A 15931-nucleotide genomic window follows, 5' to 3' on the forward strand; every position below is an offset into this window, starting at 1 on the left:
ATAACCTATTGAAAAGGTCAAAAACAAAAAAACAAAAAAAAAAAAGAACCCGATACACCCTCTGGCCGAGTTACTTATTAAATCGAAAAGGTCAATTACACTATATTTGGCTTGGTATATACATTTTTCATGTATAGAATCTTAATTCTTAAGTGTTATCGTCAAAACGAACTGAAGCCTCACAGGACTGATCCAATGTACAAGAAGTTTAACCACAATAGCATGACACTGTACAAATCAATAGCATGTAATGGGGATGAGTAATAAATACTTATCTTTTTGTCATATGCATCCAACTTTTTTCTTTTGAGGATGAGTAATGAATGCATCAGCTATATATATATATATATATACACACACATATATATAATACAAACGTTAGAAAAGAAAGCTGCAGTTCCTAATCAGGGTAATGTAAATATTATACGAACTATAGAGCATCGGAAGCTGAGGGAATTTCGAGTGCCACACCAGGGGTGGGCTCTAGGACCTGGGCTTCTGGTACTTCCTTAGATAAAAGCTCCTGCACAAAATACGGTCATTTAATTAGACACGGGAAGAACTTGATATTCATTATGTAGTTGTGAACAAAAGCACAAGGATTTAATTTAAGCAAAAACATATCGGTGTCCTGTTTGGCACAATTTAACTCCCATTATTTTATCATTCAAGATGTGATCTAACCTGATGCCTGATCATTTAAATAGTTCCACTGTTGCGCCAGAGCCCTTTGGCTCAATGATCTCTCCCTTTTGTGGAGCTCTAGGTTTATGGGTTATATATCCCACCATTACCCCCGCTAACCTACTAGAACAAGCTAACAAATTATTTTATTCTTATTTCTTTCTAAACTAGTCGTTTATATGTATTCCCTCCGTATTGTCAGTGTAACAAAGGCACTTGTAAAAGCTACAGAGAAAAATGGACACCCACACAATCAACATCTGTACAAGAAGCTACAATATTAATTTAGTAAACCTGGTCATAGCAGTCCAACACAGTCGAATATCACCAAGATTTGATCAAGGAACCTCAAAACTAATATTTCAATACTTTGCTGTGTGCAAGTTAATAAGACAACACGATATGTTAACTCAACCAAATCTAGTTTAGAAACTTTCATATGATAATTTTTTATGCTGTCTTCTGCTCACCATTGCGCAAAAAGTTATCGGCGCCCCCAACTAAGACCTAGACTTTTGACCCTCTCTTTTTAGAGCTTGCAGTTTTTAAGCATCTAATCACTAGCTACCAGTTACCTTTCCAATAAAACATACCGAAATCATTCTCAGATTTTATGCATATAACAGTGATTTAATTAAACTTTATTGTTCATATCTAATTAACAGTAATTTAATTATCCCATTTGTGAGGTGTGAATCAATTTCTATCCTATTTAACAAATCAGTGGTCTAATTAGCTTAATCACTGATTTTCTAACAAGGAGGTATTTAATTAATACGTCTAAATTGTATAGTGACTTTCCAGTATATTTTACCAAAAAGGTGACCAACAAGATTATTACTACTTCTATTTGCAAAACTAGTGTATCAATTGCATTCATTATCACTGCACTTTCAGACAACAGATGTTCCAAGAAATTCACATGAATTTAGCATGTGGATCTCTAGCAAACAGATTTAGTGATCATCTGGATATTGGAAACAAAGTACTTCAAGATTCATTGTACAAGTTGAGAATCATTTGTATTCAACTAGAAAATAAAAGAGCAACATTATCAGTACACATAGGTGGCGTGGTATCTTACCCATTCATTCTGCACCAATGAATGAAGGACTCAAACATATACATTAAGTATATCCACATTATCAATGTGTTTGCATGCACACATGCACTCATGCATGCATGTCATATGTGTTTATTTGGAACCTTGACTCATCTATTTCACAGTGAATAAAGAAATTAGCCATACCTTAAATGACTCAAATGTTCCTTCAGATTGAATTAGACTGGACAGAAATCCTTTGGCATCGAGATCCCCATTTCTCATCGGTACAATATACCTATAATGTAGAGAAAGAAAGGAAATGACTTGTGTAGAGATTTTCTTATTGACATGACACTGAGCTAGGGGTGGGTCAGATGTATACTTAGCATTCAAAACTTTAGCCAATTGAACTGCATCTTCTTGTCCTGAAACCAAAGTAAAATTAGGAAGAAGCTGCTTAATGACAGGGGTAATAACAATGTCAGCCTGTTCCTTCTCAAGAAAATTCTTGTTGTAAACACAGTGGGGTTCATAGTAAAGCGTAATCTCGCCCTGTGGTGAACCGACAAGATACCTGTCCAAAAAAATGAAAGTGCATAAGAACAATGGAAAGCTTTAGGCATCACAAAGTCAACCAAAGCAAGGATACTAAAATGGAAAAAAAATTATTATTTTCTGAAAATGCATGGGAGAAGCGTGAGGATTAATAACAAGGTTATTGTAACTTGATAACTTGTACCCATTCTCAGGACGTTGCCAAGGTGGACCAAGAACTGGACCGGCAGTGGCCTGAATTCTGGTTTTTGAAGCATTTCTTGCTTCAACTTCACAGCTCTGACCAGGTTCTAGATATGTGACCTGAAAAGCTTTAACATTCACTAAATTTGACAAATACATGCATCACTTGCATTTACTGCATGGATTATTTATAATATTAAATAACAAAATTAAGCTAGCATTTTTTGTTACTACAGCATAACCGGACCATAAACAAAATTCAGAAGTGATCTGTTGGAAGGGAGCAGTAGGATCATGCCAGATGGCATCTATCATATGCCACCTACAGTGAATATCATATGCCACCAACAATGAATATCATATGCCATCTACACAGTTTTTCTAAGAGGTAGCTCATGCAGAAGATATCTCAGGAGTACAACAAACTAAATGAAGAAAGACCAATACCAACTTCCAAAATACATATATACTTATATATAGCATGAATAACTAACTCTGCAACTATTGAGAGATTTAGCTGTCCGTCAGGAACCTGGCTCATAGTTCGTGACTTTGAGGTTGAATACGGGGAAGGAGGAAGAGAGAGAAGAGAGTTAGCTGAGAGAGGGAGAGAGAGAGTTTAAACTGATTTGAATTTGAATTTTTACTGGAATGAAATTTCACAATAGAGTGGCCATATTTATAGGCCAGGTTGAAGATGCATGCCAGTTTGTTACGCATGCCTGCTGGTTACAACAGCCGGGAAACCCAGTGGCTTCCTATTGATGAAAAGAAGGAACTAACTTGATGTGTTACAATCAAGCCCCACAAAGACAAGATAGAAGGACCACTTAATTTAAATGTTTCATTGAAAATTGAGGTTGATAGCCTATTCTTCTTATTGTATAGCCCAAGAATGTTGATGGTGCTGATTGAACTTCCATAAAATGAGAAACAAATTTTAAACTAATTGATTAGCACCAAGGCAGAACGTCTTTTATATTTTCTATGTAACAAATTCTTCAGTTGCACTTGAAGTTTGTCAATTCAGACAGCCCAATGGTGGATGAATTTTTAGTTTTCCTTTTCCTTATGAAAACTATCAAATATTATTGAGCATGCTCCATTATGACTTAAAATACATAGACATGTCTATGGTGCTCAGAAATAATATCAGTGAGTCTTGACACAAAGGAGCAATATGATTTTTCCCTGCACACCTTGTGACCAAAGAGGTCCGAATCACTATTTATAGTATAGTATTCAACAGGTAGCATTAGGTAAAACTGAGGAAGAGAACATAACAGAATTAAATACGACAGCATAGGAAAATGAAGATAAATTGGTGTTAGGACTGGTATAAACAATTTTGTTCTGTTGAAGATTTGGTAGTTCATAAACTGTACAAAATACAACATTCGATTATTCAAATATCACTTACATTATTTTTTATTTGATTTTTAAATTAAAATTTTTTCAAAAAATATTAAGCTACCACCCGAATTATTATTATAAAAGAGAATCAAATTCATTACCATTAAAAAAATAACTCCGTAACAAAAGAAAAGTTACACAAAAAAAGAAACTAGAATATTGCACCCAATCCTTTCTGGGGGAATTCAACCAACTTACTTGTGAATTATTTGAAGAATGCAATGCCTAAAAAGAAGAGCGAGCTTAAAACAATGGAGCACATTTTTTTTGAAAAAAGAAAGCAAAAAGATATTAAACTTTTATATTAAGGGTAAATGGTGGTTAAGACTAAATAGGAAGTCGTAGAGGTACTTTAGCAAATTAAAATTTACCATAAACTATGACGTAGGCTCTCACTCATGGGGAGACCTTAGACTAAGCACCTTTCCTAAGTGCAATGGAAATCACTAGCCTAGACCATGAGCTTTCTTGATTGCCAATTGACCCCATCCAAGTATAACTTTGTAAAAAATTAGAACAGCTCGTCCAACAAAAATATAGGAACAGAGTTGTTTCCACCTATTTAATCTTCTATTCTGTTCTAACAATCACTATATGACACCAAACATGGAATTAAACATTTTTGTGTTATCCCTCCTCTGCCTCTTACGAGTTCAAAGAAATTATGGTGTCTCAGAAGCAAGAGATAATGATAATTGAGTTGTTATTCCCATTCATAAAATACTTTTTTCTGACATTCTAAGAGAAACTTCTGATCTGCACATCAAACAGCTTTCCCAGTCAGTTTTCCAATGTACCTCTTCATCAAACACTTTTAATATTTATTTTAAACATGCTGAATTTATTGCTAGCCAAGCCTACGTTTCATTGTGTGAACTATTAAAGTAGGTATCGGACTGAGCTCTTAAGAACAACCACATTCCGACACCAGAAGCATAGCACAGATTTCAACCAATCTGGAAATCAACTTCAACACTTAATTTGATAACCTCCTTTCCTACCCCTTTTCCAACGGAAGTTCATACAAAAGACCAACTGTAGCCCCACTCATTAATAAACTTGGAAAGCAAGTTCCAAGTGTCCCAACAGTGAGCCATGTGATTGTAACTCACATTGCCCTTCATCTCCCCCTTTCTCCAGCCCTACCATTTCTAAAGAGAGAGATAGAGTACTGAGAGAATGGGGAATGAAGCTACATTTGCTGCTTTCTACATTTCTCTAATGAGTATGATCTTGAAAAGAAACGTAGATGCAGGAAGCTTCGTTAAATTACTCATAGCATGTGGCAAGTCGAACCTTCATTAGATTAATTGTAGCATGGTGGTTCATGGGCTACCGGAGTTACAAAATAGAATCATCTTGTTGATTGATTTCACAATTAAAGAATTGGTGATATTGCTTTATAAACAGGTTTACTGATTAGCTTCTATTAAGCTCTTCATTTGTGATGAAGCTGAATAATGCATTGGAAAAATCATCATCAGGCAATGTCTCCCTCTCTAAAACTGTACATTTTCGTCAAGTCCAATTACAAACTATATTTACAATGACATTTTACCAATTAGATTATAGAGAGAACATTCCAAGTTTTAATCAGAGGAATAAAATGCATTTCAAAAGATTTTTTAATTCAATAATCGTAATCTAAGGAACAGATAAAAATGAAAGCTATGTATATCACTTACATTCCTGAAAAGGGGATCCAACAATTTCTTGGCATTAGGAGTTGCAATGACTTTCAGAGTAGGGAACATTTGAGAAAGTGGCTTTAAGGTTTTCATATGACAATGATCATCAAGGCTTTGAGTTATCAGTAAACAATCAACTTCAGGAATATCACTAAGCTGCACTATGTAATAGTTGCAAACCAATGAGAAAAAGTCTGATTAGTATCCACTGGAAAGTTAAAACAAAATAGCTGATCAGAACAAAAATTGCTAACTTGATAACTAAAGCAGAGTAGTGAATAACCACACCTTGAAACTCTTCAAGAACTTCTTGGCAGCATCATAAAGCCATGGGATTCCAAAGTCCAAGTTACCCACCAAGATTGGATCAACCAAAATTCTCAACCCACCCACATCCCACAACCAACTATTTCCCTATGCCAAAATTTATCAAAAAATTTAACCATAAATTTCCAAAATAACTAAACCCAATTAAAAATAAAAAAGAAAAAACAATGAGTCAAGAAAATCAAAAGCTCACCTCCAAATAAGTTAATTTAAATGCATCAGTTCCAGAAAAACTCGACCCAACGGCACTCTCTTCGGAGACGACAGCAGAGACCATCTTCCCTACCCTGCAAAATGCACTCTCAGAACCACACATGCTAAACATGGAATAAAAATCAAAAGGCACAAGTAAATACCTGCTTGTGGAGAGCTTGAATGCGTTGTAGTTAATGGAGATTGGTCTCTTACGGGCACTGGTGAAACAGGTGGGCAAGAGTAAGGGGGACAAAGGCCTGGGTTTAGTTATGCGTGTTGTAGAAGGGAAAGAGAGAGAGGTGAAGCGACAGGCCATGGCGGTTCACTTTTCACTCTCTTGTGGCATCGATTAATCAGTGAAAGGTGTTTTCTTTACTCTGGATAATCGTGCTTTCTTGTTTTACTTTTCCCTTGAAACCAACCAAAACTGGCAGACATGGATCTTCGATGAGTCGCTTAGTTGGTTTTGAGTCGACCGCTTGGCCAATCCTCTGCCTCACGGACTCGTATGATATAAAAATGAAGTATTGATGTCACACGAAGATCTTGAGCTTTAAAATATTAATTATATTTCAGAAATGAATTGTTCAAATTTTATATTTGATCTTAATATGCAACACAAGAAAAACATATTAAGAAGTAAATATAAACTTACAATTAAAGATTTACTTATAGGAGTAATTGTTGGCACTTAATAGAGATGGAGATTAGGACAATGACCTGCTAATTAGTCCCAATTCACCTTAAATTTGAGTAGATAAAATTTCTTAATTAGTAAGACAAATATAAATAAAAATTATAAATTTGAAATAGATAGGAATGGAATGAAACTAATAAACTTTAAATGTTATTTTCAATTTATTTAAATTAATTAAATTTTAATTAATAAATATTTAATATTATGTATTTATTAATGTTAATTTATAGTTATAACTGAGTATTATATTATTATTTTAAATTATATTTTGTGTTGATTAATACTTAATATTTTTTAATTTAAATTATTTAAATATTTCATAAGATCTTTTAAAATTAAAAGTATAGAAATAAAAACAGATAACAGATATAAAGTTTTACCCACGAAACAAGTGGTGAGTAAAAAAAATTTTATCATGACATATGAGTTGGTCCCTTTTAGTGCTTGTGAAATACCACATCATATCATGTTTTTTTATTTTAAAAAAGTATCCGTTTTAAAGATAGAATGAGTATAAATTTATATCTTTATAACATATAAAGTATAGGGATTAACATACATGCTTTGGGTTTGTTCCTAACACTTAATACGCGATAGTTTATTGTGACACTTTTTCGTGTCGATAATTATTTTAATTAAAATTTAAATATTTATCAATTAAATTTCACACATACACAAATTAGTATAAAATAAATATAATTTTCAAATAAAAATATATAGAAGTGTAGTACAAATTGAATTTATAATTTCCTATAAATAAAGAGACACATTGTAATTCCTCGATTTTTTTTTCTTCAACGGCATTACCACAACTTTGTTAGCATACGTAGCATAACATATATCATCCCACAAATAATTTCGGTCATACACATAGAAAATATTCAAATCAAATCATTCAAATTTTTAAAGTTTCTCCGTTGTATATCTGTAACACCCTAATTATTATTATTATTATTATTTTATTTTGATTTTTTGTAATTTTTATATGAATATATGAATTTTTATATGGTTTTAATTTAATTTAATAGAAATAAATATAATAATAATAATAAAAAGGGGTAAAATTATTTTAGAGATTTAATTGAAAGCAATTTTGGAAAAAATGGGTAAAAATTTGGGTTCTATGGGTATTTTTGAGAGAAAATTTGAAAACTGAGGGTCAAAACGTAATTTTAAAAAATTGTGCCACGTCAGCTGCCCGGTCAGTAGCCCCAACCAACCAGAACGCGCCGCGTGGCAGAGACGTTGACGCGGGAGGCCACGCGGAAGGGAGCCACGTGGGCAATCCGCGAGCGCGCGATCGAACGGCTGAGATCCGTTCCCACGCACACGGATGGCCCAGATCAAAAGCGCGCATGGACGGCCCAGATTGCATCATGATGAACGGCTTAGATTCATTTTCTTTTTAATCGCGACCGGACGGTCCAGATTAAATCGCGATGGACAACTCAGATTAAAAACGAAAAGTTATAAATAATCTCATCCATAGCCAAACCCTAACCCTAGTCGCAAGAGCCCTCGCCGGAGAAGACAGCCCAGCCGCCACTCGCCGCCGCATCGGAGTACTTTTCGGCTGCCAAACGAGGTAAAAATTCTTCCCTTGGCTCAGAATTCGATTCTAAACCCACCTGTGGTCAAATCGGAGCCAAAACACCGTACAATTGGCTGAAAAATGCCGCCGAAGCCTAGCGGCACCGCCACGGATTTTCTCGATTTTTGCCTCCGATGAGGCCCTTCTCGATTCCCTTTCGATGTAATTTTTACACTATTGTGACCATCGTTCCTTCCTCTACAGGTTGATCGGAGCAAAATACCAAATCACGATTCGAGCCGGAGGAGTCGCCGCACCGGAGAGCCCCGCCGCCGGTAAGTTTCGATTTTTTGTATTTTTTCGGCCCACCGAGGGCCCTATGGGTGTTTTCTCACAGGAACCAATGCAAGTTTGGTCGAATTCGGCCGAAAACGGCCAACTCGAGGTGGATCGCCGCCGCTTGCGGCGGCGGTGCCGTGCCGGAATTCTGAAATTTGCCAAATAGGCATCGGGTCTGATTTTTGAGTTATTTAGGATATGTGTAGGTACCGTAAGCGCGTTTCAGTTCCCGAGAGAAAATTCAAGAAATCCAGGGACTGCCCGTAGGCGCAGTGAAAAAATTCAATTTTCGACTTCGAATCAGGTAAGGACCCATCACCCTATTTCCTATTACGGGGTTAAAGTCTAATAAATGATAAAATTGTATTTGTATGAATTAAATAGATATACATAATTATTACGGTTGCTAATGGAGGCTGAACCAGATATATTTCTCTGTCAGTTCCTGTTTGATTTATTTTACAGTCTAAATGTAGTATGACATCTGATTTATTTATTCTATGGTTTTGAATGCATGAATAGTTGTTTACTTCATTATGGCTTGATTTTGTGAATTCGATGATATATTTGCCTTGTTGGATGCTCGTTACTTGTTTAAGTATTCATGTTTATGTGGAAAACGAAAAACTAAAGAAAAAATAGAAAATGTATATGAATTGATAAATGGATAAATTGACAGCCTCACTAGATATTCTGGGAGATGAGGGACGGACTGGGTCCATAGGGAACCCTACCGGAAACGTTGTCTCATACCAGACGGGTATGGAGACTTTCAATGTTTTAGTGCTCATACCGGATGGGGTATGGGGACCGCCCGCTTCATCCTCATATCGTACGGGATATTGAGATTTTATTATTTGGGGCCCATACCGGACGGGGTATGGGGACGGCCTTAGGAATTAAGCTTGTTAAAGGAATTGTTCACGTGTAGCGGAGACCCTTATGGATTCCCACGGATACTGATAGACTGATAAAAAGGGGGTAACTATTGTTTGATGATTGAAATATAAAAGTATGACATGTACTATGATACAGATTATGTATGAATTCATGATATTTATGATGTTACTGTTTCCATGAGTCGTTTTTATAAATCCCATTGAGGTAAGTAGACGGTAAATTGTTTGATTATTGATAAATAAATTTACTTGAAATTTGTGCTCCATTAGTTGTCTTTGATTTTCTACCAACCTTTACTTCTGTGATAGTGATATAGTGCGATGTCTTTACTGGGCTAGTGTAGCTCATTCATTACTTAACCATTTCAGATCAGGAGGGCTTGGTTCCCGAATTCGATCTACAAGAAGACGGTGAGTAGATACCTAGATGTTTATTAGTTTCTTTTATAGTCTTTCATTTCCAGTATTTTCCGTTAGAAAACTTATTTTCGGTATTGTTAGTACATTTAAGTTATTGTGTAAGGGATATTAACCAGAACCTTTTATTTCGCTTCCGCACTTATATTCTTTATATACATTTCCTTTTTAAATTTCTGGAGCCATTACAGTTGGTATCAGAGCTGCGTTCCTCGGACTCGTCCCTTACACAATGATACTTAGAGAAACACCAAACCAATGAATCATTGCTAAACCCTTCCTTGTGAAATACAGGTGCAGAGAGATAAGAAGAAAAAGACCCCCACTAAACGGAGCAGCTCGGGATGGTTCACTGCGGGAGGACGCTGACAGAATATTTGAGATGCTGGAGAGGCTCATTGCTGCCCAACAGGGTCGAGAGGAGAGAAGGGAACTATCCGACCTTCCCCCACTGCCACAAGTTGAGCCACCACTGTAGCAAGAGAATCCCGAGCCACCCTGGTACGAGCCTGCTCCTCCACAGTACCACCCGGTGCCACCCCCGCAGTACTGCCCGACACCGCCACAGTATAATCCGGTGCCCCCACCATACCAGCAAGTACCACCACAGGGCCCCCCAGTTTATCCTTATCCTGGCCCAGTTCCTCTTCCGCGGGACCCAACTCCTTCCATGATTGACGCAAGCTACGTAGAGAGGTATAGGAGACTGAACCTATCCACTTTTACAGGGGAATCCTCCTTTGAAGATGCCCAGTATTGGTTGGCGGAGATGGAGAAGGCTTTTAAGACCTTAGGAGTGGCTCCCGAGCAGAGGGTCACCCTTGCTACCTACATGTTGGTGGGAGAAGCAAATCGTTGGTGGGAACTCAAGCAGACCACTCTGCCTGTTCTAGTTCTTTGGGAATAGTTCTTAGCAGCCTTCCATTCAGAGTACCTCCCAGAGCACATCCGACATCTTAAGGAGATGGAGTTTGTCCAGTTGGTCTAGGGGAACATGACGGTGTCAGAATATGCCCGTAAGTTTCTGGAGTTGGGCCGATACTCACCTGAGATGTTGATGGACGAGGGCAAGAAGGCTAGGAGGTTCTAGTGGGGCCTCCGCCCAGAGATCAAGCAACATCTATTTGTACTGGAGCTTAAGACATACTCAGCCATCCTGGCCAAGGCATAGTTAGTTGATAGGAGCCTCCACACCCTCCTTCGGCCAGTAGGGAACCACCGACCCTCAGCTCCACTCCGCAGACCAGCACTTACTGCGCTTGTCCAACCGAACAAGAGACTGAGACCGGTGATCCAAGCTCCTCTTCAGGCTCCAATAGCTGGCCTGGTAAGATCTGTCAGCATTGCGGCAAAGATCACGGGGACCGACCATGTTACCGCCTCAACAACACTTGTCGCATATGTGATAGTGCCCAACACTATGCGAGAGAGTGCCCAAGGAACCAGAATCAGGGAAGACCTCCTATCCAGGGCAGGGTTTATAATCTTACCCAGCAGGATGCCAATGCCGACCCGAACGTAGTACAGGATATGTACACTATCTGTAACTATTTTGCTCATGTTTTATTTGACACTGGTGAATCGCATTCATTTTTTTACCTATTTTTGCATCTAAATTTAATGTATTGTCTGATAAACTTGATTCGATGTTAATTGTATCTACTGTTGGGAGTGCAACATTACTAGGAAAAGTTGTCTATAAGACTTGTGCCGTGGAGATAGCAAATAGGAAACTGAGTGTAGACCTGATAGGATTAGACACAGGGGATTTTGATGTAATTTTAGGGATGAATTGGCTAGCGGCATATCACGCCACCATAGATTGTTTTAGAAAAAAAGTTGTATTCAATCCTCCAAATGGGGAGCCATTTATAAATGAATAAAATCATTTAGTACTTATTACTTAATGACAATTTTCTTACTTGTCGAGTGCCTTAACCTTGCTATTTTCTCTAACTAGGCAAACCCAAGAAAGAGAACTGTATTCAAGAGATCCTAGTAGTCTGAGACTTTCCAGATGTATATCCGGATGAGCTGCCCGGACTACCAGTAGGCAGGGAAGTTGAGTTCACCATAGACCTACAGCCTGGCACCCAACTTATTTCGGTTGCTCCTTACCGCATGAGCCGCGTTGAGATGGAGGAGCTGAAGAAGTAGATCACTGAATTGCAAGACAGTGATTTTATCAGACACAGTGTGTCCCCTTGGGGCGCTGGTGTCACTTTTTCCAGGAAGGGAGATGGAACGTTAAGGCTATGTTTTGATTACAGAGGATTGAACAGGGTCACAATTAAGAACAAGTATCCCCTTCCCAAAATTGATGACCTCTTTGATCAGTTGTAGGGTGTGCAGGTCTTCTCCAAAATAGACATGCGATCAGGTTACCATCAGGTGAAAATAAGAATAGAAGACATCCCCAAGATTGCCTTTCGAACCAGGTATGGACACTATGAGTTCCTGGTCATGCCATTTGGCCTAACCAACGCCTCAGCCATCTTCATGGATCTTATAAACAGGGTCTTCAGAGAATTCCTAGATCAATTTGTTATCGTGTTTATCGATGACATCCTGGTCTACTCAAAAAGCTGAGAAGAACATGTCCACCATCTAGCCCAGGTTTTATAGGTTCTTAGAAGAAAGAAGCTGTATGCAAAATGAGTAAGTGTGGATTCTGGCTTGAGCAGACTGCCTTTTTAGGACACATCATATCAAAGGATGGAGTATCAGTGAATCCTGAAAAGGTTGAAGCGGTGCTCGGCTGGGAGAAATTGACATCAGTTAAAGAAATCCGTAACTTTTTGGGAATGACAGGCTATTACCGCAGATTCATCGAAGGATTTTCTAGCCTAACGGCTCCCCTAACTCGACTCACAAAGAAGAATGCCAAGTTTGAGTGGAATGAGGATTGTGAAAGAAGTTTTTTAAATCTGAAGAAGTGGCTGACTACTGCACCTGTGCTGACCTTACCGAGTGGATCAGGGGGATATACGGTTTACAGTGATGCCTCCTATCTAGGCATGGGTTATGTCCTAATGTAGCATGGGAATGTCATAGCTTATGGGTACAGACAGTTAAAGAACCATGAAAAAAATTATCCCACCTATGACTTAAAGCTTGCCGCAATCATACACACCTTGAAGACCTGACACTATTATTTATACGGAGAGATCTTTCAGATCTATACCGATCACAAGAGTTTGAAACACATATTCACTCAGAATGATCTTAACATGCGTCAGAGAAGGTGGATAGAACTTCTTAAAGACTATGATTGTGATATATTGTACCACCCAAGTAAGGGCAACGTGGTAGCCGATGCACTCAGCAGGAAAAATGCAGGTATCTTAGCCCATTTGATGGTCTCATAATGCAGGCAAATTGGGGCTACACAACAGGTTCGACTTCAGGACTTGAGGAGAGCCACATGTTTGAACCATTTGACCGTCCAGCCTGAGTTAATATAGAGAATAAAGAAAACTCAATCAGCTGATTCCGCCCTAGTGGCCCTCAAGAACAATGCAGGACAGGGAGTTAGTTCAGAATTTCGAGTCTCTGCCGATGGGTTACTCCGATTTCAGGATAGGGAGTGTGTTCTGAATGACAGTGAATTGAAGAGATACATTATGACTAAGGCCCATAGCTCAAAGTTTGTCATGCATCCTGGAAGCACCAAAATGTATCAAAGTATGCGACCCCGATTTTGGTGGAATGGGATGAAAAGGGACATAGCTGACTTTGTGTCTAAGTGCTTGATATTTCAGTAGGTCAAGGTAGAGCATCAGCGCCCAAGCGAGCTACTTCAGCCTTTACCGATTCTGGAATGGAAGTGGGAACATATCGCCATGGACTTTGTGATAGGGTTACCTAAGACACACGCAGGACATGACGCCATCTGGGTAATTGTTGACCGACTCACCAAGTCTTCCCACTTCTTAGCCATCAGAATGACCGATCCCTTGAACAAGTTGGCAAGAATGTATATCCGAGAAATAGTCAGATTACATGGAGTTCTAGTGACAGTGGTGTCCAACAGGGACCCTAGGTTCACTTCTCAATTTTGGAGTAGCTTTCAGCAAGCCATGGGAACGAAGCTGTCCCTCAGTACTGTCTTCCACCCTCAGACTGATGGACAATAAGAAAGAACAATCTGTACACTTAAAGATATGCTTCAAGCTTGTGTCCTTGACTCTGTGGGCCATTGGGACGACCATCTGCCCCTGATAGAATTTGCTTACAGCAACAGCTATCAAGCGAGCATTGGCATGGCTCCGTATGAGGCGTTATATGGGTGTCCATGCAGATCGCCGATTTGTTGGGAAAAAGTGGGTGATAGAAAATTATTCGGTCCGAAGCTGGTAGAGGAGACCACATCCAAGATAGTTAAGATCAGAAGGAACATTCAGACGGCTCAGAGAAGGCGGAAGAGTTACGCGGACACCCGGATGAGAGATTTAACATTTGAGAAAGGCGACCGGGTGTTCCTCAAGGTCACTCCTTTCAAGGGAATTAGTAGGTTTGGCATGAGGGAAAAACTGAACCCCCGATTCATTAGACCATTCAAAGTCTTAGAAAGGATTGGTACTGCCACGTACAGACTAGCACTACCTCCAGAGCATTCTAAGGTCCACAATGTATTTCATGTGTCCATGCTACGCAAGTACAACCCGAACCCTTCTCATGTCTTGGTCCACGAACCCCTCCCACTCCAGGAAGACTTATCCTACGAAGAAGTACCAGTCAGCATTACGGATCGAAAGAGTAGGTTGCTCCGCAACTGGAAAATATCCTTTGTAAAGGTCGTATGGCAGAACCACACACCAAGGGAGACTACATGGGAACTAGAATCAGACTTTAGAGACCAGTACCCCCATTTGTTCGATCAAGAGTAAGAGGCAAATTTGAGGAACCAAATTTCTTTAAAGGGGGAGAGTTGTAACACCGCAATTATTATTATTATTATTATTTTATTTTGATTTTTTGTAATTTTTATATGAATATATGAATTTTTATATAGTTTTAATTTTGTTTAATTTAATTAAATAGAAATAATAATAATAATAATAATAATAATAAGGGGTAAAATTATTTTATGGATTTAATTGAAAGCAATTTTGGGAAAAAATGGTGAAATTTTGGGTTCTGATGGTATTTTTGAAAGAAAATTTGAAAACTGATGGTAGAAACGCAATTTAGAAAAATTGTGCCACGTCAGCTGCTCGGTTAGCAACCCCAGCCAACCAGAACGCACCGTGTGGCAGAGACGCTGGCGCAGGAGACCACGCGGAAGGGAGCCACGTAGGCGATCTACGTGCGCGCAATCGAACAGCTGAGATCCGTTCCCGCGCGCATGGACGACCCAGATCAAAAGCGCGCACGGACAGCCCAGATTGCACGCGCACGGACAACCCATATTAAATCGCGCACGAACGGCCCAGATTACATCGCGATGAACGGTCCAGATTTATTTCTTTTTTAATCGCAATTGGACGGTCCAGATTAAATCGCGATGGACGGCTCAGATTAAAAGCGGAAGGTTATAAATAATCTCATCTACACCCAAACCCTAACTCTAGCCGCCAGAGCCCTCGCCGGAGAAGACAGCCCAGCCGCCGGGGAGCCGATCGTCGCCACCTGCCGCCGCACCGGAGTACTTTCCGGCCGCCAAACGAGGTAAAAATTTTCCCCTTGGCTCAGAATTCGATTCTAAATCCACATGTGACCAAATTGAAGCCAAAACACCGGCCAATTGGTCGAAAAATGCCGCAGAAGCCCAACGGCACCGCCGCAGATTTTCTTAATTTTTGTCTCCAATGAGGCCCTTCCAGATTCTCGTTCTATGTAATTTTTACAGCATTGTGATCACCGTTCTTTCCTCTACAAGTTGACCGGAGCAAAACACCAAATCGCGACTCGAGCTGGAGGAGTCGCCGCACCGGAGAGCTCCGCCGCAGGTAAGTT

General features: G+C 39.1%; 1 protein-coding gene and 1 pseudogene across 1 annotated transcript; both read right to left on the reverse strand.

Moving 5' to 3' along the window:
* Window positions 1–241: 241 nt before the first annotated feature.
* On the reverse strand, window positions 242–6598 carry LOC110825065 (Metallo-hydrolase/oxidoreductase superfamily protein). The gene is made up of 8 exons (XM_088213068.1): window positions 6252–6598; window positions 6089–6182; window positions 5857–5982; window positions 5566–5724; window positions 2469–2587; window positions 2112–2303; window positions 1934–2024; window positions 242–523 (listed from the first exon to the last, which is right to left on the reverse strand). The coding sequence occupies exons 1-8, from the start codon at window positions 6404–6406 to the stop codon at window positions 431–433; spliced, it is 1029 nt and encodes a 342-aa protein (XP_088069194.1). The 5' UTR covers window positions 6407–6598; the 3' UTR covers window positions 242–430.
* On the reverse strand, window positions 4230–4377 carry LOC148268729 (U1 spliceosomal RNA; annotated as a pseudogene).
* Window positions 6599–15931: the final 9333 nt, after the last annotated feature.

Source organism: Carica papaya, chromosome 2 (assembly GCF_054855325.1).
Source record: "Carica papaya isolate Zhongbai chromosome 2, ASM5485532v1, whole genome shotgun sequence".
NCBI lineage: Eukaryota > Viridiplantae > Streptophyta > Magnoliopsida > Brassicales > Caricaceae > Carica > Carica papaya.